This window comes from Crocuta crocuta, unplaced genomic scaffold (assembly GCF_008692635.1).
Source record: "Crocuta crocuta isolate KB4526 unplaced genomic scaffold, BGI_CrCroc_1.0 scaffold25, whole genome shotgun sequence".
NCBI classification, from domain to species: Eukaryota; Metazoa; Chordata; class Mammalia; order Carnivora; family Hyaenidae; genus Crocuta; species Crocuta crocuta.
In genome coordinates this window covers 18,135,140-18,158,984 of record NW_027532015.1, presented here as the reverse complement: position 1 = coordinate 18,158,984, position 23,845 = coordinate 18,135,140, and the positions used below count along the sequence as shown (strand labels likewise).

General features: G+C 36.4%; 2 protein-coding genes across 2 annotated transcripts; both read right to left on the bottom strand.

Annotated features, from left to right (window-relative positions):
• Positions 1-238: 238 nt before the first annotated feature.
• LOC144241530 (trace amine-associated receptor 2) lies at positions 239-4,942 on the bottom strand. The gene is made up of 2 exons (XM_077776111.1): positions 4,924-4,942; positions 239-1,224 (listed from the first exon to the last, which is right to left on the bottom strand). The coding sequence occupies exon 2, from the start codon at positions 1,157-1,159 to the stop codon at positions 239-241; it is 921 nt and encodes a 306-aa protein (XP_077632237.1). The 5' UTR covers positions 1,160-1,224; positions 4,924-4,942.
• Positions 4,943-22,748: 17,806 nt separating this feature from the next.
• On the bottom strand, positions 22,749-23,753 carry TAAR1 (trace amine associated receptor 1). The gene has a single exon (XM_077775992.1). The coding sequence runs from the start codon at positions 23,751-23,753 to the stop codon at positions 22,749-22,751; it is 1,005 nt and encodes a 334-aa protein (XP_077632118.1).
• Positions 23,754-23,845: the final 92 nt, after the last annotated feature.

Here is a 23,845-nt window from a genome sequence, read left to right as displayed (position 1 = left end):
CTCCCTAGAAGTAATAGGTATATGAAGTATTCTGAGGAAGACGGATTTTTGGTTCAAAGAGAAGATTCCTTTTTTTGTTTTTTTCTCAAGTCTTAGAAACTAAAAGCGTACCTTGGTAGCCAAAATCACACACACACCTACATACACATATACACACATGCACATACATATACAGGCTTTAAGTGACTTTATTCTTCTACGTTCCCGTGCTTTTGCTTCATTTCACTCCTACAGAAGTCTATTCAGTTTCTTTTTGAGTAAAGAGATTAGTAGTATGGAAATGTGAGCTGAAAATTTTACCTAGTAAAATGTACTTCAGCGCTCTGCGGAACCAGGGATAGAAGAAACCGTATATTAAGGGATTACACGTGGAGTTAAAATAGCCAAACCACGTCAAAGCATCAAACAAAGCTACAGGAGTAGAGAAGTTCAAAAAGGGATCCAATAAAATCGTGAAGAAACAGGGAAACCAACATAATAAGAAAACGCCCATCACTATTCCTAAAGTTTTGGCCGCTTTTTTGTCTTTCCTCATTTGATTATTTTGATTTTCCGGCAAGTTATTGATTGCACGAGCATGTTTTCGTGATACTGCAAAAATCTTGCCATAAATCCCCACCATCACAGACCCAGGAGTGAAGAACCCTGCCATGAACAAGGTGGTTCCCCATAGCTTGTTGAACATCACTGGGCAGGAACTGGAACAAGCCACCAATATGTCGTAGCCTTCTATCCCTTCGGCGTAGGCCTCCGAGAAGACCACCCCGAAAGCAAATGCTCCCGGGACAGACCAGCAGAAAAGGAGCAACCGCTTGATGAGGGGAATCGTCATTCTCGTGGAATAACGTAAAGGGTAACAGATAGCATAAAATCTATCAATGGCCACGGAGCAAAGATGGAAAATGGACGTTATGCTAAGCATCAGGTCAAAACTATAATGAATCTTGCAAAATGTAAGCCCAAAATACCAGCAAGTCTCCACCGATCTGACCATACTATAGGGCATGATGGCGAGCCCCAGGAGGAAATCAGTGACTGCCATGGAGAGGATGAGGAAGTTGGTTGGTGTGTGAAGCTGCTTGAAGAAGGAAATGGATATTATCATGGCAAGATTGCCAAACACCGTGATGAATATGGCTGCAGCCATAAATGAATACATAGCAGCTCGGACACCCAGAGGCCTTTCATTTTCTGGGCAAGATCCATTTCCATATCCAGAGCAATCCAATATTTCCTTCAGAAAAAGCAAGAACACATGAAATTTTGTCAGATAATAATCAAATATTCTGTATTTTATGTAAGTCTTCATAGAAAAACTCAAGAAAAATATAGGTGACTCAAGGAAGATAATTGATTTATGCTGATCTATTAATTATGATTTTTCTCATGTATTTATCCTAATGTTTATTTGCAACTTCATAGAATTAACCTGGGTTTAAATGATCTTTGTTTACTTTATACTTTCCTAGATACAAATTATATCACCAACTTTTAGGAAGCTCTTACCTTATGCCAGAGCCAGAAATGATAAAGAAGGAAGAGAGGAGGAAGAGAGAGAGGATTGGGAGGGGAGAGTGAGAGAAGAAGAAAAAGTTCATTATCTAATTTATTATAATTGATGTTCCTTATGTTCATAGAAAGAATAGATCTATATTATACAATACATTCACTTCTTCCTCAAATAAGTCTGGAACACTTAATTAGCTTCTATTTGATTAAAGTCTACTGCCTTGTGGGACCAGCATGTTATTATTATTTGAAAATTGCTTCATTCATATGTTGTGTTATTTTCATAGCATTTTTATTTTGTTTAGGCCAAGACTGTTTGAAAGGGGAAGAATCATTTAAGAATGACTAATAATTGGGTAGAATCATCTTCAACCAGTCTTGGAGCCTTGACAAGCATCTCACCAGCCAGAGCAGCCGAATCAGACAAGGGCAGAGTGGTTATGGGTGTTGTGGTGGGGAGGAGCAGAAAGAGAGGGAGACACAGAAACCGAAGCAGGTTCCAGAATCTGAAGCAGGCTCCAGGCTCCAAGCTGTCAGCACAGAGTCCAATGCTGGGCTTAAACTCAAGATCATAAACTGAGCTGAAGTCGGAACGCTTAACTGACTGAGCCACCCAGGCTCTCCTTGAGTGATCTTCTTAATAGCATTTTCTTTTCTCTAGCTTACCTCATTGTAAGAATACAGCATATATACCTATCTATCACATATAAAGTATGTGTTAATCAACTGTTCATGTTACCAGTAAGGCTTCCAATCAACATAGGCTATTAGTAGTTAAGTTTTAGGGGAGTCAAAAGTTATACATGTATTTTTGAGTAGGGAGGCTTGATGTCCCTAACTCTCAAGTTGTTCAAAGGTCAATTGTACTATGAAATAGAAAAGAAAGTTCTATTTTGTTGGCTTATTGTTAAGCCACTTTCCCTCTTAGAAAGTAAAGCTAAGAGAAATAAATAATTTCATTTTCATGAAAAAGGCACACACACACACACACACACAGTATTTTTGTGCTAAAGGCAACTCCATGATGACACACTTCAAGATTTAATTACAAACTTCTTTGTGTTCCTGGCTTAGTGACTTTGATATTATAATCAGCCTACTGTCCATTTTTGGAAAGTCAGACTCAATCCTTCTAAGTTTCAGATCTTAGGGTACAGAGCTTACCCCCCTTCCCTTTAACCTTCAGGAAATTAGCCAATCAACCCTAAGAACAGTAATAAAGTTCTGTGAAACACAGAGCATGATGTGTACATTTGTATACATCATGAGGGGTCTTCCTCATACTCCAGACCAGAAAGGGCACAGTGGAGGACTATTTGATGACTTCATCAAACAAGACTTTTAGGTAACTTCCCTCTAAGCATCATTGTCCTCCGTGGTGTATTTGGCCTGTTTCTTGCATGTAACATCCATCAGCAATTCAAACCTTTCAAAGGTCACATCTTTCACATCTTTTACAGTGATAGACTGTGAATGTTAAATTCATAAAACAGTTCTTTCAAGGTTGTATTCTTCAAGTGTCATTAAAAAAATTTTAAACGAGGGCACCTGGGTCAATTAAGTGATCAGCTCTTGATTTAATCTCAGGTCACGATCTCATGGTTTGTGGTTTGGAGCCCCATTTCAGGGTCTGTGCTGTCAGCACAAAGCCTGCTTGGGATTCTCTCTCTCTCCCTCTCTCTCTGCCCCTCCCCCATTGGAGCATGATCTCTCTCTCTCTCTCTCTCAAAATGAATAAAAAAATTTAAACCTATTAATATAAGCACATACAGCTACATGGATGGCAATAGAATTAAAGTATAATCTTTTCTCCATTGTTGGTATATCTAAAAGAAGCACAAAAACTAAAGACTCAGAACATAATAAATTGCTTGCACTTTCATGAATAATGAATACCATGTCTAAAGCTTATTCTACTAAACTGTTAAAAATAAGTGTTTTCTACACTTCCTGAGAAAGTGATTAAATTTCAAAACCATGTCCACAGCAATAAAGTATTTTATGATATTTCTAATGTAATATCATTTCTCTTTACCTTATTAAATTTGGTAAATGCTGCCATATTAAGCATATCTCTGTTTTAGCAACCATTTTTTCAACTTTTAACAGACTTTACAAAGTCCTTCTTCTTGATAATCATTCTTTCTACCTTTCTGGAGTTATTCTGCCCTTATCCAAGCTATTGGTTTCTTTCAGTTTTTTTCAATTTCTATCAAATATTCAATGTTAATGAATCTTAACATATTAAATAACACATATGAACAGCCTTAGCACAGTGTGTGATGTGCAAAGAACACTATCAAGGTGACTTTCTTTTCATCTTTCTTCCTTCTTTGTTGGGATGAACATTCAAGAATACATTTCACCAGGAAATATTTTTTCCTAAAAAATAAAGGAATGGGGTTGTATGTAAAATCCTAGGTGTGCTTTAACCTTCTGCTCCACTTAGATGAATTGCAGTGATAATTTGCTCACCCATTCATAAAGAGGTAACACTTTCCAGGATTCTATATCTTCTTCCCAAGAAACGTGTTAACTGTAGGGCAACATATTATCCTGTTCACATAATAAAAAGATTGCCTTCTATTGCAAATTTATACTGAGTCCTGCACCTATTATCTTATATTCCTACACATTCTCTCTGCACACGACAAACAAATGCAAAAAAGAAGAATCAAGTCGTGAATAATGCTGTTGCATAATAAGAGTGACAATTTACTTCCTAACAAAACCTCAAGAAAGATAAAGCACAGGTCTGTCCTTAATCCCTTCACCACATACCTGTTGTATTGTAGATGATGCCATTGTTAATTAAACTCCTTCCAGAAGGACCTTTATTTCCTTGTTGCTTTTCTAACCACTGTGAATGTTTATATGGAAATAGTAGACCTGAGCTATGTGGATTGTGCTATTCTCGAATTTATCAATTGATCTCACGGGAAATGGGATTGAAGTATTTAAGAGGGATAAAAAAGCAAAAACAAACCCTTGCTGTTCTAAAGTCTAACAGCTTAACAAGCCTAAAGCACTTCTCTATCCTCTCAGGGGTCTCTGCGACCTAAGTTGTCGTCACTTGAGCCTGAGGTCCCTAAGTCTGCTATTACACAATGATTGTAAAAACAGAGCTGACCTGTTGCGTTTCAGGTGGCCCTAAGGAAACTGATCCCAATCAAGCATGAATGGGGCCAATAATTCCAGTAGAAAAGTGGACCTGTGTCCTCCATCTCTTTAGGAAAATCTGCGATTGTCACAGTTCATAGTTGTCTCACTTCCAGTCACTAAGAAGAGTGACAGTCACCTTACCATTCATTGTTTTTCTTTTTCTCCCTGCAAAAATATGGCTAAGAGAACAGTTCTCATCAACCCTCTTAGATCTGAAAGAACGGGGCAACTTGCTGAATTCTCGTATTATTTTAAATCTTTCTCTGCGGATTTTTGTGGATTTTCTATGTGGTTAATAATGCTATCTATAAACAGTTGTGATTTTATTTCCTCCTTTTTAATCCTTTAGTCTTTCAGTTCCTTATTCTTAGTATATTGTGCTAAGACCTCATGAACAGTGCTGCTTAAGGTACAATTATAAAATGATGAAGCAGCTTTTAACAAAACTCATACTTATGATAGTTAAGCTTTCTAATCTTTTTCTTTTTTAAGTTTTTATTTAAATGTTAGTTACTTAATGTATAGTGTAATATTAGTTTCAGAAGTAGGACTTAGTGATTCATCACTTACATATAAAACACCTATATACCTACCTGCCCATCATAAGTGCCCTCCTTAACACCCATCACCCATGGAACCCATCCCCTGCTCCCTCCTTTCCAGCAACCCTCAGTTTGTTCTCTAGAGTTAAGGTCTTTATGGCTTGCCTCTCTCTTTTTTTATCCCTTCCCCTATGTTCACCTGTTTTGCTTTTTTAATTCCACATATGAGTGAAATCATATGGTATTTGTCTTTCTCTGACTGACTTATTTCACTTAGCATAATGCACTCTAGCTCCATTCATGTCACTGTAAATGACAAGATTTCATTCTTTTTGATGGCTGAGTAATATTCCATTACACACACACACACACACACACACACACACACACACACACACACACACATACATACCACTTCTTCTTTATCAATTCATCAGTCTATGGACATTTGGGCTTTTTTCATAGATTGGTTATTATTGATACTTCTGCTATAAGTATTAGAGGGCATGTGCCCCTTCAAATCAGTATTTTTGTATGCTTTGGATAACTTCTAGTAGTAAAATTGCTGGGTCATAAGATAGTTCCCTTTTTAGCTGTTTAAGGAAACTCCATACTGTTTTCCAGAGTGGCTCTTTCCAGGTTTTCAATCCTACCAACAGTGCAAGAGGGTTCCTCTTTCTCCGCATCCTTACCAACATCTGTTGCTTCCTGTGTTAAAAATTTTAGCCATTCTAATAGGTGTGATGTGGTATCTCATCATGGTTTTGATCTGTATTTCTCTGATAATGAATGATGTTAAGCATCTTTTCATGTGTCTTTTAGCTACCTGGATGTCTTCTTTTGAGAAGTGGCTATTCATGTCTTCTGCCCATTTCTTCACTGGATTATTTGGTGTTTTAGGTGTTGAGTTTGATAAGTTCTTTATAGAATTTGGATACTCTATCAGATACGTCATTTGGAAATATCTTCTCCTATTCCATAGGCTGCCTTTTAGTTTTGTTGATTGTTTTCTTTTGCTGTGCAGAAGCTTTTTATCTTGATGAAGTCCCAATAGTTCATCTTTGCTTTTGTTTCCCTTGCCTCTGGAGATGTGTCTGGTAAGAATTTGCTACGGCCAAATCAAAGAAGTGGATCTCTGTGTTCTCCTCTAGGATTTTCATGGTTTCCTGTCTCACATTTATGTCTTTCATCCATTTTGAGTTTATTTTTGTGTATGGCATAAGAGAGTGGCCCAGTTTCATTTTTTTGCATGTTGCTGTCCAGTTTTCCCAACACCATTTGTTGAAGAGACTATCTTTTTTTCCATTGGATATTCTTTCCTGCTTTGCCAAAGATTAGTTGGCCATATGTTTGTGGGTCCATTTCTCGGTTTTCTATTCTGTTCCATTGATCTATGTGTCTGTTTTTGTGCCAGTACCATAATGTCTTGATTATAGCTTTGTAATATAGCTTGAAGTTCAGAATCAGCTTTGCTTTTCCTTTTCAAAACTGGTTTGATTCTTTGGGGTCTTTTGTGGGTCCATACAAATTTTAGGATTGTGTGTTCTAGCTCTGTGAAAAATACTGGTGGTATTTTGATAGGCATTGCATTAAATACATAGATTTCTTTGGTAGTATAGACATTTTAACAATGTTTCTTCTTTTGATCCATGAGCATGGAATGTTTTTCCATTTCTTTGTGTCCTCTTCAATTTCTTTCATAAGTGTTCTATAGTTTTCAGAATACAGATCTTATACCTCTTTGGTTAGGTTTATTCCTAGGTAGCTTATGGGTTTTGATGTAATTATAAATAGGGTTAATTTCTTGATTTCACTTTCTGCTGCTTCCTTATTGGTGTATAGGAATGCAACAGATTTCTCTGTATTGGTTTTGTATCCTGTGACTTTGCTGAATTCATGCATCAATTCTAGCAGTTTTTTGTTTTGGTTTTTTGATGGAGTCTTTCAGGTTTTCTACGTAGAGTTCATGTCATCAGTGAAAAGTGAAAGTTTGACTTCTTCCTTGCTGATTTGGATGCTTTTTTTTCTTTTTGTTGTCTGATTGCTGAGGCCAGGACTTCCGGTACTATGCTAAATAACAATGGTGAGGGTGGGCATTCCTGTCTTGTTCCTGACTGTAGAGTAAAACCTCTCATCCTCCACTGAGGATGATATTAGCAGTGGGTCCTTCATATATGACTTTTCCGATGTTGAGGTATGTTCCATCTATCCTTACTTTGTTGAGGGTTTTATCAAGAATGGATGCTATACTCTGGCAAATGCTTTCCTGCCATTGAAAGGATCATATGCTTCTTATCCTTTCTTTTATTAATGTGGTGTATCACCTTGATTGATTTGTGACTATTGAGCCACCCCTGCACTCCAGGAATAAATCCCACTTGAACATGGTGAATAATTATTTTTTAAGCTTATTTATTTATTTATTTTGAGAGCAGATAAAGGGCAGAGAGAAGGAGAGACAGAATCCCAAGCAGGGTCCACGCTGACAGCACAGAGCCTGACATAGGGACCAAACTGTGAAATCATGACCTGAGCCAAGATCAACCACCTGAGCCACCCCAGCACCACCTACATGGTGAATAATTCTTTTAATGTACTGTTGAATTTGATTTGCTAGTATTTTGAGAAATTTTGCTGCCGTGTTCATCAGAGTTATTGGCCTATAAATTCTCCTTTGTAATGAGGTCTTTGTCTGGTTTAGAATCAAGGTAATGTTGGCCTTGTAGAATAAGTATTGAAGTTTTCCTTCCATTTCTACTTTTTGGAACAGTTTGAGAAGAATAGGTATTAACTCTTCTTAAGCATCTGGTAGAACTCCCTTGGGAAGCCACCCAGCCCTGGACTTTTGTTTGTTGGGAGATTTTTGATTACTGACTCATTTTCTTTACTGGTTATGGATCTGTTCAATTTTCTGTTTCTTTAAGTTCTGGTAGTTTATATGATCCTAGGAATTGAAAGGTCTTTTAGAGATGATATGATTCCAACTTTTTGGGAACTCCTTTCTGCTGGTCTTTAATTCAGACACAAAAAGTAGCCTTATAGTAGTTAATATTCATTTCTAGAAAATGAATATTATAGTTTATTACCCAGTGAAATCACTGAGACTTTGCTTTAAGGGTTTCTTAGTGTTTCTGAAAATCCAAATTCATATGAAAAATTTTTACAAATATATGCACTAGCTATTTTAATCTGCAAAAAGTAGGATTAATTTTACTTTGGTCTGAGAATGACTTCTACTGCTCTGAATTAGTGAAGTACTCATTGTGGCAACTTTCACTGTCACTCACATGCTTTGTATTGAGATTCTCAGTGTACACTGCACTGCTGCACTCCGTTTCTACTTTATTTTTACCCTTATCCTTCCCCACCCCAAACATGTGCCAACAAAGTAGATTTTAAACATTTTTTTACACTAAAAAAAAAGAAAGGAATTAAGGGAAGGAGAGAAGGAAGGAAGGTAGGAAGGAAGGGGAGGAAGGAGGGAGGGAGGAAGAAAGAAGGAAGGGAAAAGAAATGAGAGAGGGAAAAGAGAAAGATATGCATGATATGCTTGTGCTAAAAAAAACTCTCCAATGGCTTACTTTCTTAGAATAACAAAGACCTAATTTGGCTTAAAAAGTCAGCCATTCTGGCTGTCTATTTGGTCTCATCTTCTATAACTCTCCTTAAAAGAAAGTATCAGGTATTTGAGAAAAAAGTCCAACTATAAGCTGTTTTAAGAGACACATTTAAAACATAAGGACAGAGACATTTTGAAATTTATCTTTTTTAAAAAATTATTTTTAAATTTTTAAAATTATTAAATTAAAAATTTTAAATTATTTTAAAAAATTCATTTATTTTTGAGAGATGGAGAGAAACAGAGTGTAAGAGGGGGAGGGGCAGAGAGAGAGGGAAACACAGAATCTGAAACAGGCTCCAGGCTCTGAGCTATCAGCACAGAGCTCAACGAGGGGCTCGAACCCACAGACTGTGAGACCATGACCTGAGCTGAAGTCCGACATTTAACCGATTGAGCCACCCAGGCGTCCCTGAAATTTACAAAAAAAAAAGATAGAAAAAAATAATCCAAACAAATATAAATCAAAATAAAACTTGTGTAGTTATATTAATATAAGACAATATATATGTTAAGAGCAAGAGCATTGCTAGTTGAAAAGGATACATAACAGAGTTCCATTTGCCAAGATGATGTAATGTATGTAAATTCAAGCACAGTCTACAAAACCATAAAGGAGAAAACTGACCAAACTACAAGGAAAATTAGATAAAATCCACAATCCTTGTGGGATATTTTAACACATATCTATCAGTAAATGAAAGGATAAGTACCAGGGGCACCTGACGGGCTCAGTTCATCCAGCATGTGACTCTTGATCTCAGGATCAGGAGTTCAACCCAAAAATTGACCATGGAGACTATTTAAGAAAAAACTTGTAAAAAAAAAAAAAGGATAAATACCAAATACCAGTAAGATTTTAAATAAGGAGAATACAACAAAACTACTGCAGAATACATAGTCTTCTCAGGCCTACACAAAACATTAAAAAAATTGACAAAATATTAGGATATACCATAAATACTCAGCTAATTTCAAGACACTCACATTATATGTATCAGGTTGTCTAAACACGGAGCAATTAAGCCAGAAATAAATAAAAAGTTTACTAGGAAAACCCTTTGTTTTGGGATATTAAAAACATACTTTTAAATCACTCATTGACTGAAAAAGGAATCAAACATTAAGATTGGAACTTATTTTGGACTAATCAATGAAAAAATGTATTCAGGCTTCAGAGAGTCATCTAAAAATAAAACTGAAAAGGATAAATTTTCCCTTATTTGCTTATATAAGAAGAAAGACTGAAAATTAGCTAAATAATCATCTATATTAAAAAGCTAGAAAAAGAGCAGTGAAGGGGCTCAGTAGGGTAAGCGTCTGACTCTTGATTTTGGCTCAGGTCATGATCTCATGGTTTGTGAGTTCGAGCCCCGCGTTGGGCTCCACACTGTCAGCGTGGAGCCTGCTTGGGAGTCTCCTTTGCACACACACACACTCTTTCAAAATGAATAATAAAAACCAAAAAGAATGAAAAAGAGCAGTGGAATACAAAAAGAAAAGGAAGGAAAAATAATAAGAGCAGTAATTGATACAGGGAGCCAACATACAATAATAGAAAGGCTAAATAAAACCTAGCTATTTTTGAGAAAGAGAAAATAAATAATATTAGAAGTAAAAAGGCATATGAATATGTGTAACTAAATATTCAGCAAATATTGAAAAGGCAATAGGACATTATGAACAACTTTACACCAAAAATTTGAAAGCCCTTGTGAAACAAATTCCGAGAAAAATGCAGTTCGTAAAAACAGACTCAAGGAGAAAAGGAAGACAGTCTGTTCCACAGTGTGTGTTTCCAGAATACTCATTAGCTCATATTCAACTGATCCATAGTAGGATGACGTCAGTATAATTCAGAATTATATTTTGATTCTTATGTGATCTTTCCCAACACATGAAAGTTTTGAAGTAATTATGACAGGCTTCCTAACAATTGGAAAAAAAAGGTCCTCGCAACATATGGATCTCTTAGAGATCTTCCTGAAGCAGGAGGTAGCTGCTTTGGTGGTTTTGAAAATGGACCTCTTTGCCACAGCTGGAATCCTTCTTGGGAAGCTGAGGATACATGTCACAAGGTGGCAGAGGTATTTCCTCCAATGTTAACTTTTCTTTTAAAAGTTTTTTAAATGTTTATTTATTTTTGAGAGGCAGAGAGAGAGAGACAGAGCACAAGCAGGGGAGGGGCAGAGAGGGAGACACATAATCAGAAGCCAGTTCTAGGCTCCAGGCTGTCAGCACAGAGCCCGACACAGGGCTAGAACCCACGGACCATAAGATTATGTCTTGAACCAAAGTCGGACACTCAACCGACTGAGCCACCCAGGAGCCCCAACTTTTTTTTTAAATTAATGATCCATAGCGTGCCCAAGATTAGATTTTTAATATTATTTTGTTATTAGACAGATCTTTATTGGAGGCAAATGCACTCATGAATCCAGAATTCAAAGGAGCAAGCAGAAATTCTATCAGAGAAGTTCACTGTGAAGCTGATGCAAATTCCAGTGGAAATTTACTCTACTGATGTTTCTGTTGTGCTTATATTTGTTTTTGTTAGGGCCCCGTTCCAGTGCTCCGTGGGTTAGCCTGCCAGTAATCCTATTTTCCCCATTAACTCTATTATTCACAGAGCACAATGTTAATGACATTGGTTTCTCAGGTACCCACACATTACATTAATGTAGAACCATCTGTGTGTGACAGAACTGTCTGTGACCATTGAAATGATTAGTTTGAAATGTTCTCTTAAAGAATGTTTCATGTCCAGATGGTTTTAATAGCAAGCTCTACTGAACATTCAAAGACCAAATAATTCCTGTCTTACATAAACCATCTAGAATATAGAAAACAGTCAGTTTTCCAGTTGATTTTATGAGGTTAGCATAACTTCATATGAGGTTGCCAAATCCTCACAAGGATATACAGACTAGGGAAATCAAAGCTTATTCTGACTCATAAACACAAATGTAACAGTATACAGAGTTCTGACTTATTTTTTAAAAATTTAATGTTTATTTTTGAAAGAAAGGGAGAAAGACAGAGTGTGAGCAGGGGAGGAACAGAGACAGAGGGAGACACAGCATCTGAAGCAGGCTCCAGGCTCTAGGCTGTCAGCACAGAGCCCGACATGGGCCTGAACTCACAAACCACGAGATCATGACCTCAGCTGAAGTTGGACACTTAACCAACTGAGTCATCCAGGCGGCCCCTGAGTTATTATTTTCCTTTAAGAAAAAATAAATTATGCCTACGTTTTTGCCTAGGTAGATAAGCACGGTTTGACATTTTGACTTTAGGACATGACTTGCAGTCATTCACAACAATGTCAGAATAAGATTGGATAATCATTCTATTATCTCCATAGATACATAATAAAATTAAATCTACTTATTATTTTAAAAAATAACTTGCAGCAGACTGGGGGGAAGTGATTTTCTTAACCTAATTAAGAGTATCTCTGCAAAAAATGAAGATTTTCAACAACATCTTACTTACTGATGAAATATTATTCTCTTGAAGATGAGGAAACCCTCTGAAACACTCTAAAATCACTTCATTTCCTTCTTTTGCTGAAGACTTTGGCTGTGCAGAAAAGCAGAAGAAAAGTGTATAAAGATTAGAAACAGGAAAAATAGTTACTATTGGCAAATGATACAACTATCTCTGTAAAATATTCAAAATATATGCTTACATGTTTAGAATCAATAAGAGACATTAAGAAAGTTTGCTATTTTTTAAAAAATCAGTGTACAGAAATATTACTTTACTTACAACAAAAAAGAACTGAAAATCATAACTTTATAAAAGTTTATCTTTACAACATAATAAAATATATATATAAAGTACCTTGAGAAATAGATGTGAAAGTTCGTTATGGAAAAGGTTAAAAATTTTATTTAAAGATACAAATGAAGCCTTAATAAATGAGGAAATATACCATATTCTGGGATTAGAAGAATTATTGTAATAAAGGTGCTAATTTTCTACAAAATGATCTATAGATTTAATACATTCCCTATTAAAATCTCATGCAAGTGCATGTGTGTGCGTGTGTGCTACTTGACAAGCTGTCTCAAAAATTTATAAGGAATTATGAGGGGCCTCATAAACCTAAAGTCTCCAGATAAAGAAAAAGAAAAAGCAAGAAGAGCAGGAGGGAATAAAATGGGAAGAAGGGAATTTTTATTTATCTCATTTAAAGACTTAATATAAAGTTAAGTAATTAAGACAATGTGGTGTTGGTACAGGTAATGGAGCCTTCAAGGAGCCCCAAAACATATAACTTCCTGTACACATATGGAAATGTGAGTTACAATAGTGCCCCCAACAGATTAGTGGAGAATGGTTAGAGGTGCAGGACAATGAGTTCTACAGAAAAGATAAATGAAATTGGACCCTCTCTCACACCACACACAGCAACCAATTCTAGAATTAAGGTGAATTAAATATCTAAATATGAAAAACATATCTATGAAACTCTTAGAAGACAGGGGAGCCCAGGTGCTTTAGTCAGTTGAGTATCAACTCTTGATTTCAGCTCAGGTCATGATTCCAGGGTAGTGGGAAAGAGCCCCATGTCAGACTCCATGCTGTATGTGCAACTTGCTTAAGATTCTCCCTCTTTCCCTCTGCCCCTCTCCACCACTCATGCTCTCTCTCTCTCTCTCAAATTAAAAAAAAAAACTCTTAGAAGACATGTAAGAAAATTTCTTTATGCTTTCATTGTAGAGAAAGGATTACTGCTGTCACAAAAACAAAACAAAACAAAAAACAAAAAAAAACGACAAAAAAATAAAGAAAATGCTTGATAAATTTGACTTCATGAGAATAAAGAATTTGTTTAGCAAGTCATCATAAGAAACTGAAAAAATAAGCTAATAACTGGGGGAAGATATTTGTCACACATGTAACTGGCAAAGGGTTAGCAACAAGAATGTGCAAAGAACAACAGATCAATGAAATTTTTAAAAATAATGTCTGTTTTCTAAAGTGAGTATTAGGCTGTGTGTGGATGCTCTTAGTGATTTTTATGCTTAACATTTGTTCCTTACATATACTGTGTTAAATATTCTACTCAGTATTTATTAAAAACTAATTTGCTTGTACAGACAGATCATCACACTGCAATCCACTATGCGAAATAATAGAACTATACCTGAGTTTCTTTTGGAGATCAGAGAAGAAAGTACCACCTGGGTAGGAGGGACTATCAGGGGAACTTCAGCAAAGAGTTCTGCTGTGGTAAGGCCTTGAGAATCAGCACATAAACAATTTGATGAAGGGCATTCTGAACAGCAGAAATCAAGTGTTCAAAGTCTGAGTTTTGAAAGGCCTGTTTCCGAAAAGACACAGAATTTTCAGGAAATGTAGGTAACTTGGTGTGGCTGAAATATAATAGGCTTGAAAGAAGGGTAGGAGATATAGATAGAAAAGTAGGTAGGACAGACAACAGATGGCCTTTTATGTTAACCAGTGAACTTGGATATTGTGGTGCAAGTAATATAAAAAGTACTACAAAATACTGAAGGATGTTCAACAGCAGGAAGACATTTGGACAAGGGGCCAAATATGGGTTTTAGATGAATCAGTGGCTATTGTGTCGAGACTGGACTAGAGAGGTTAAGACTTGAGGAATGAAACCAATTGTGGGATTTATCCAGAGCCAATGGAGGGAAAGTTGGGTCCAGAATTGAGATGTATGACCCATGCTTGACAGGATATGGGGAGTAATTATGAGGACGAGCCAAGGATTCCTCCCAGACCCTCAGCTTGAGCAATTGCAAGGATAGTGGTATCTATCAATGGAGAACATAGGAGAAGATGGGGAAATGGGACAATTTAGTCTAATTGGGCATGTATAGAATTTTGGCACCTGATGAAGTGGTGCTTCCCAATAGACAGACAAAGACATCAGAGTGTTTTATGTAAGTTGGCCAGACAAGAACAGAAATGAGGAGGAGGAAGTGAGAGTAGGATCACAATGACTTTGAGAATTTGTTATATCAGCTAAACAGAAAGTGATCTCTCTGCAGTATGGATGAGGCTGACAATGCCTAAGTGAATTGGAAATAATAACCATAATCATAATCAAAATAACTAATTAGTTGACTATGTGCTATGAACTATGTGCTGTACATTATGCCAATGTGTGATAAAGTATAATCTCATTTTATTTCCAAAACCTTCATTTTTATCTCCACAAAAATTCCAGAGGGACAAGGAACATGTTGGCCTTGTTCCTGTCTGTACCCTTAGCATGTAACTAACCCAATGGGTTGTAACAGGTACTCAATAAATACTTGCTATATGAATGGATAAGGGATTTAATGAATGAATACACCTTCACAACACACTGAAAGTTACACATTACCCATTTTATAAATAAGAAAACCGAAATTTAAGAAATTTTAGAAAATTGCTGTCTTCTGTTGAACGTTGCTAAACAGCTAATAATCAACAGTGTTTGAATATAAACTCAGGCCAATATGTTCCTACTGTACATCACAAGCCATAATTCTGGTCTCTTTTGGTTGTGGTTTTAGTTGAAAAAGAGTTTAGGTAACTCACCTACCCGGGTAATGACCACCATTTCTTACTTCATTTTTTTATATAGAACTAACCTGTCGTGTTGTTGTACATGATCAAATTTAACATTGTGGTAATCCCACATCTAATCTACTACCTGGTAGTAAAACAGGTGTCACTGCACTGTTTTTGTTGTGTTGTTTTATTTTATTACTCCTTGTAATAAGAACCATGGACAGAAAACCAATGGATGATCTATATGTTTTTTCCTTATTCCCCAAACTTTTATAGTTTTCCATACTGAGGACAATATATAGACAAGATGAAAACCTTAACCCATTTAAAAAATAAAGCTAACATATTTCAAGTGTATGATATCACTTTTTGCAAACTTTTCTGTTTGTTCAGTCTTATGAGAATTGGTAATAATAGTAATTAAATGTGTTGATTGGATATTTACCAATGCCCACTGCAATTCATTTACAGTTTGACACTCTAAAGGTACAATCTGAGTCCATAGTCTGAAGGGACAGGTGTAATCAGCATCCCTTTAACTTTGCTCTCATTTGCCAAACTTCCAAGTAAATAGAGACCAGTGGGCATCATTAACACATTTGCTGTTCTGCCTTGATCATGACGGGAAATAATTTCACACCATAAGTCATTGGGGAAGCAGTTGTACTCAGTAGAGATCAGAAAACATTTAGCAGAGAACTTTATCTGAGGAACCAAATGTTTGGGGAATTCTCAGACTATTAAGCAAAGGCAAAGTGCAAATCTGAGAAAGAAAACTTTAGCTGATGCAAGAAAGCAAAATAGCAATTTCTATCTTAGTCTATTTTCATGTTTGATGTAAATGTATTTACAGAGCTAGCATCACAAGCAAAAAAAAAAAAAAAAGCAAAAAACAAGGAGTCATCTGTCTGGAATATTTCACCAGTTTCTGGAAAAGCATTCAACTAACAGCACACTTCAGCCAACCAGAGCGGAGGTGGGGTTAGTAACAGGGCAGTATAGGGGTTTGGGAATTTAATATATAAAAAGTTTTAAAAACATGGGGTAAATGTCAGTTTGTCAAATAGTCATTTTTAAAACCTTCCAGCTATTACTACTGTATTTTCATAAAAGAAAAGAAACATCTTAATCCTAATCATTTAGCAAGGCCGTGATCTAAGATAAAAGAAAATCTATTAAGCTGAATAAGCATTCCAAGATGAAAAATTCACTACCTTGTTTTTCTTTTCTTATTTCATGATGATCTGTAAAATGTTTGTCACATCCAGTGCTAATCCACAGACTGAAAGGATTTGGGAAACCCAGAGTTAGACTGTCAAGGCATTGTTACTTTGAGAAAATGACATTACAATGCCTAAATTTCAGGGTGCCTTGGTGGTCAGTCAATTAAATGGCCAACTTCAGCTCAGGTCATGATCTCGCAGTCTGTGAGTTCGAGTCCTGCATTGGGCCCTGGCTGACAGTGCAGAGCCTGGAGCCTCCTTCAGATTCTGTCTCCCTCTCTCTCTGCCCCTCCTCCCCTTCATTTTCTCTCTCTCTCTCTCTCAAAAAATAAACATTAAAAAATAATAAATAAAATAAAATGCCTAAATTTCAAGATATAACTTGAGAAGCCATCTTTCTTGCTGCTTTAAAAATGCCACATTCTCATCACTTATCTTTCCTCTCTCCCGTCCTTGAACAAACTTTCCTGGAGCAACTACCCTGTACCAGGCCCTGTGGCAGGTGCTAGAGATAAAGTTACCAGGGTTCCTGAGTTCCTTATTAAACATGCTATGTAGTATTTATTATCTCCCTAAGTTTTCACTGTATTATATGAACTGAAAAATTCAGAATTCCTCTTTCTTAAGGATCCAAGTTCATGGATGTTAGAAGAAATGTAACCCAAAGAACCTAGGTTGCAGGTTGAAATTGAATACTTCTGAGTCTGTCTAAACATCCCAAAAATTTCCAAGGCAGTTAGGGCTTCAAACATCAGCTTAGGTGGTAGCTGTACCCTAAATGTGGTTACTTTCAGAATATAAGGTTTAATAACTTAACTCTTCAAGTCATTTCTATCATAACGAATACACAATTAGTGCCCAAATAAAACCCATCTAAGCATATCTGCTTGGAGTTGGCTGGGCACAAAACTGAATTCTTATAGTTTCCCTATAGTTTGTTCCACTTTCTGAAATACGTTTCCTGGAGGGTGGAGTTTGTAGCCAGACAGAATGGGGCTCAAATCTGTCTCTTTTATTAGCTTGATCTCCTTGGATACCTTATTATCCCTTATTCATTTATTCCCTCTTAAAAACATGCATAGAGTGACTTGTCTGCGCCAGACATTGTGCTAAGCACAGCGTTCAATGACAAAGAAAACATACTCTCTTACTTCAGCAATTCACAGTTCTTTGGGGCAAAGGACATCTCAACACAATACGTGCACCAACAAGGAAGTGCATTGGATATTTGGGAGTTCAGAGAAAACCACTTACCTGATCTGGAAGGATTAAAGATGGCTTCCTGGAGAGGTTACCCTCAAGATGAGTCCTTTAAAAAGAGTGAATGTCAGCCAGTAAAGGGAGGTAGAGTTAAGGAGGAGGGCTTTCAGGCATCAGGGGCTGCAGAAGCAAAGGCACAAAGGAGAGAAAGCACAGGAACTACAAAGAGAGCTAGGATTTGAACCCACGTTTGTCTGGTTGCAAAGCCCTTTGAAGACACCCCTCTGCATGGGGTGCTGCTGGACTCTGATTTACACTAATGTGCATCAGGGCTTACACAAGGTAGCCATTCAAACTTATTAGATAGGCAGATAATAGTTATTTTGCAAATATCAGTATCAGATATGTATACATAAATATATAGGTATTATATATACACACACATTTTATATAAATTATTTTTTAAAGAAATAAAAATCCCTATAGTCTCTCAAACATACCATATGCCAAACACTGACATGTCACAGACCAGCAATGTAAAAATATGAAAATCAGGTTCAACTTCCTTCTGTGTAGACCTTGAAATAAATCTTCTGCTATTCTGTTGCATACTTGTGATTTTGAAATTTATTAGGAAAGAGGATGATGTAATCTGTACTACCTTAAAAAACACAAACCTGGTATGAACTGTTTGTCTGTTAACTTCCCTGTGCACATTGCCTGAGCATATTCTGAGTAATCACCACTGTGGTGTATGCCAATAAAATGGCAGGGATAATACTAATAATGTATGTTTGCCAAGTATTTTTATGTGAAAAGCTCCATGCTAGGCAGTATCTCTCACCCAATAATCAACAGTCAGTGAGGTGGGTAGTATTATTGTCCTCATTTTGTAGGTGAGTAAACTAAGGCTTAGAGGTTTTAAATAACTTTGTCCAAACAATAGCTGGTAAATAAAGTCCCAGAATTTAAACACATAGTGTCTGGCTTCTAAGCTTTCCCTCTTCACCACAGATCATTTTCTCTGCATAGGACCTGAGTATCCACACTACTTATATTTACATTATTACTCCCTGAACAGCATCCAGGGTTGAGAGACTCTACTTTTTAACACATCACATTGTGAAAACACTGACCAATAAACAAATCTTAGAGTTTATCATCTATCTGTGATAGTTTATCTGACTTGTATATTTATGAAGAAGAAAGTTGACCATTGATAAACCATTGTGAGTGGCTTAACTTTAAGCTTCGAAGTCACTTAAGTTGTTATATAGACTAAGAACTTTTGATTTGTATGAGTCAAGGATTTCTCTCTCACAGGAAAAATCAAAGACAGAAACAAATTAGGGGTTGATATTGAGATGACTTCACGGGAGAACCAGCCTCAACCAAGTTAAAATGTTGGAGTGGTATAAAGTCACCGGGAGTGTAATGACTTGGGAAAGGAGTTTCAGGAGGAGGAGCAATGCAGAAAAGATGGTCAGGACCTATCAAAGATAAATTTATGTTCCTTGAATACATTTTACTGCTGACCATATACTCAATAACCTACATTAAAACACTTTGGAAAATGCATATATACTTTACCTTAAAACACACACACACACATACACACACACACACACACACACTTCAATCTGATTCTTACATCAGCTAGATTATTTGAGTGAAACATTCAAAATATCTCTTTGGAGAGTTATTTTATTAATATAGTCTGCTATATTTAAAAACAAATCATTCTTCATATATCTTTACCCACTGAAGTTAAAGTTCAAGCTCTTGTTGACAATGTACAACTAAACAGAAACTATGACTCACCAGAATCTGCAATGGATTAGAGTTCATATGGTTTGACTTATGTTTTTGGCAAGTATTTATGACTCTCCAAAGACTGGATTATTGAGTTTAAGAACCAAGTTTAAATTAGGGATGGGTCTTCTAGTTTATTCAACTCTTAAGATGGGCTTTATTATTATTAATAATAAATCAGTTCCAACAAACTTCCTTGATAATGTACCTATTTTTACCTCTTCCTGAGTGATATTTTATAAAAATTCTCCTCTTTGAGAGGAGAGTGGAAAAGGAGACCGTTTTGACTGGAAATTGACTGGACTTCGGAAAAGGAATCATTGTCATTGCAATCACTTTCTTGGTATTTACCATAATACACTATATCAGGCTAAGATTCTTTCTGTGGATGCAACCAAGAATTATTTTCAAACAGGATTTATTAGAAGATTATCTGTGATTCATGGGATACATGGGAGACTGGAGAAGTTAATTTGGAAATGGACAGTGAGGCAGCTCCAGGGTCTGATTAAGTAAGAACCCCAATAAGACCAAGAGCAGTCTGGTCATAATCTTACCATGTAGATGTCATGGAAGCCCACATGTTTTCATTGTTTTTGCTAATGATTCTGCTAAAGATCACTGTCTTTTTCCCATTGCTAAAAGTTCAAAAACCAAAGAAAGGATTTCTCAAAATTTTAGCTTCGCTTGCCAACCTGTCTATTTAGTTAAGGGCAAGGGCAGGGGTCTATCTTTTCACTACAGTTCCAACAAGCTATATCCTGTCGGAATGCAACATTTCTCAAAAGCAAATTGAATGCCAGTTGGGAAATACAATCTGAACAACTAAAAGACAAAAATGCTTTCTTCATGATGGAATAAAAGCTAGAATAAAGCTGGGAATATGGAAAGACAAAGTGAGTCTTTCTTCTCGTTTCAATGAGAGGGTGGGTTATGGACTATCTCTTATTATGAGTATTAAAAACATAGGCTATGGGGCCATAGCATTGAGTAAAAAAGGTAGAATTATCTGAGCCAGAATTTGGCCCAAGACAAATGTGGAATCAATATTAAAACCTGAATATTAATTTAGAATAGATGTATGACAAGGAAGGCTCTTATTACCACTATCAATATTGCTTTAGAAATTCTGACTAATAAAGTATAACAAAGAATACAAATAAGAATCATAACTACTGGAAAGGAGATAAATTTATCATTGTTTGAGGATAATATGACCATAGAATAGAAGCCCAAACAAATCAACTAAAAAACTAAAATCAACTTTACTGTATGTCAGCAATAATGGTTACATAGAAAACATAATGGCTTAAAAAAAAAGATTTATTCACAATAGACACACATACTCAAAAGTACAAAATATCTAGGAACAATTTTAAGAGGAATGGGTGGGAACAAACGAGACCACCACAGAAACTTGCTGTAAGGTACAGAAAACTGTCTAAATGCTTTTGTTCCCTTTTTAGAATCCCACAAAATGGCCTCAGATGAAAAAAAGTCAAGGTGGTTTTTGACACTAGGAGCAACCAATGACAATTTGTCTTACCATACACTAAGTGAAAGGGTAACTCGTGTGTTTTAAATGTACCAGAACAAAAATCTCGTCAGATCAATGAAACAAAGCATAGAGTCTTGAAATACAGACTGTGATAGCTAGAAGGATTTAACATATCCTCAGAGATCATTGGGTTTGTGAACACATGTTTGTATGCAAGTAGGTGTTTTTAATTTCACTTAAAATTAGCTGCCTTACCCTAACCTACTCATGAGCATGAGTCACTGTTAGTAAATAAATAAATCTGCACCTCTAGATTTCTTCCCCATGCAGCAGACTACTTGAAGCCTGTATGAGAAACAATCCTACTGGAAACCAATGCTTATCATTTAGAATGTTTGCTCACTTCTGTCAGGGAATCTTATTTGAAATTATCATTTGTTCCTTTTTTTTTTTCTTTCTGTAGATGCCATCTTAACAGGCGTGGCATATCTCTTCCGATTATACCTGTTGTTAATCCCTCATGCTTAGCTGCAGTAATGAATGGCTGCTTCTCTTTCGGTGCAGCCTGGAGCCGAACAAGTACTTTTGTTTTACTTCCTAGAGCTTGTATTTTGAGTCCTACCATATCAGGCATGACCTTGAAATATGGTGAAATCCTTCCAGACACTTTCATAACTTTCAGTAGCAGGTAACAGACAGAAACTTGGTTTAATTTCCTATTATTAAAAAAAAAGAAATTGAAATCTAAATCAATTTCAGAAATTGAAATATAAATTAAATCTAAGTGAAATTTATACAGGTACCAAAAACTTACGTTTTTAAGAATTTTAAGTTTTTGGGCCTCCTGGGTGGCTTAGTCGGTTAAGCGTCCGACTTTCGCTTAGGTCATGATCTCGCAGTTCGTGGGTTCGGGCCCCGCGTCGGGCTCTGTGCTGACTGCCAGCTCAGAGCCTGGAGCCTGTTTCAGCCTGTGACTCCCTCTCTCTCTGACCCTCCCCTGCTCACGCTCTCTCTCTCTCTCTCTCTCTCTCTCTCCTAGAAATAAATAAAACATTAAAAAAAAATTTTTAAGAATTTTAAGTTTTTTCAGGAGGTGAGCTATGAGTGATATCTTTATTTTCATTTTGTTTCTATATGATATTTTTATTTTTTCCTTATTTTCCAAATTTTCTTCAAGAATGAGAGTCAAGAAGGCTTATTATAAAAAAATAAAAATAAACATATGTTAAAAGTGAGGTATATATTAATAAGAATTCATTATTTGATTTTACAAAAAAACATATATATTCGAGCAAGTGGATGACAATGTCATTCTAATTTGCATTCCCAAATGCAGCTCCATAATTTTCACCATTGAACAACTGTCAATTCCTGACAGTTCAGGTAAGGACAGGAAAAGTTCTTTATGCAGGGCCTTAAATTCCGGACTTGCAAAGCTTCTATGTAATACTAAGAATGGCAAAGATTTCATCTACTATATCCCAAATAGGAAGCAAAATATAAGCATTATATGTCACTATCCATTCTTTGGCTCAAATATTAGATGAAGGACCCTGCAATTGGTGCATGCGGTTGATTATGTTATGTTCAAAAATATGATCACCAGCTGTTTTGCGAAACAGTAAACAGTAAATATAACAATTTTATGGATGGGATTCTAAAAATAGTTTATGCCTACATGAATCTTTTTGGAAAATTTTACCAAATAGAATCATCTTCAGTGCTTTTCTGAACCAGGGATAGAAAAACGCATAAACCATTGGATTGAAAGTAGAATTCAAGTAGCCAAACCAAATCAATGCATCATTTAAGGTGGGTGGAATGGCATAGCCTAGGAAAGGGTCCATGACCATGCAGACAAAGAAAGGACACCAGCATATTAGGAAAACTCCCATCACAATCCCTAAAGTCTTTGCAGCTTTCCTTTCTTTGTTTTGTGACATTCCATTTTTCTCTTCCAATCCAAATGCATCATTAATTGATCTTGCCTGTCCTTGAGCTATGAAATATATCCTGGAATAGACACATAGCATAATAGATCCAGGTATATAGAAAGAAGTCATAAAGGCCAGTATCCCAGATGTTTTGCTAAAGAAGACAGAGCAACCTCCTATGCAGTGAATGTATTTGTAATATACCTCTTCAGCTCCTTTGAGGTTTAGCTCCAGAAAGATCATTCCAAATGCAAAAAGAGCGGGGACACTCCAACTAATGAAGATCATCACAAAAATAACAAAGATATTGATCTTGGCTCTGTATCTCAGTGGGTCACACACAGCATAGTAGCGGTCAATGGAAATGAAGGACAAGTGGAAAATGGATGCTGAGCTCAGCATAATATCTGTGCTGGTGTGAATTTTACAGAAGACTTCTCCAAAGTACCAGCCATGCTCAACAGATCTCACCATGCTATAAGGCATGACCAGGCACCCCAGCAGAAAATCCACAGTGGCCATGGAATGAATGAGCCAGTTCGTTGGCGTATGAAGTTGCCTGAAGTGTGATATGGAAATAATGACTATCAGATTGCCAATGAGTGTTGTCAGAATTATGAGCACCATTAGACTGTACAAGGAAGCACGGACATCATTTGACCAACTGCTTTTTACACAAGAAATATTAATTATATTGTGGCAAAGGGACATCATGCCTGAGGGCTATCCACCAGTTTATTTCTTCCTTTGTGTGTTGAGGAATCTTTCTTCAAAATCCATACTCAGGTTAGAGTTTCTTCTTTGCT

Bases quoted from the DNA above. Each gene is read 5' to 3' on its own strand.
- LOC144241530 (XM_077776111.1), bottom strand. From the start codon at position 1,159: ATGTATTCATTTATGGCTGCAGCCATATTCATCACGGTGTTTGGCAAT.
- TAAR1 (XM_077775992.1), bottom strand. From the start codon at position 23,753: ATGATGTCCCTTTGCCACAATATAATTAATATTTCTTGTGTAAAAAGC.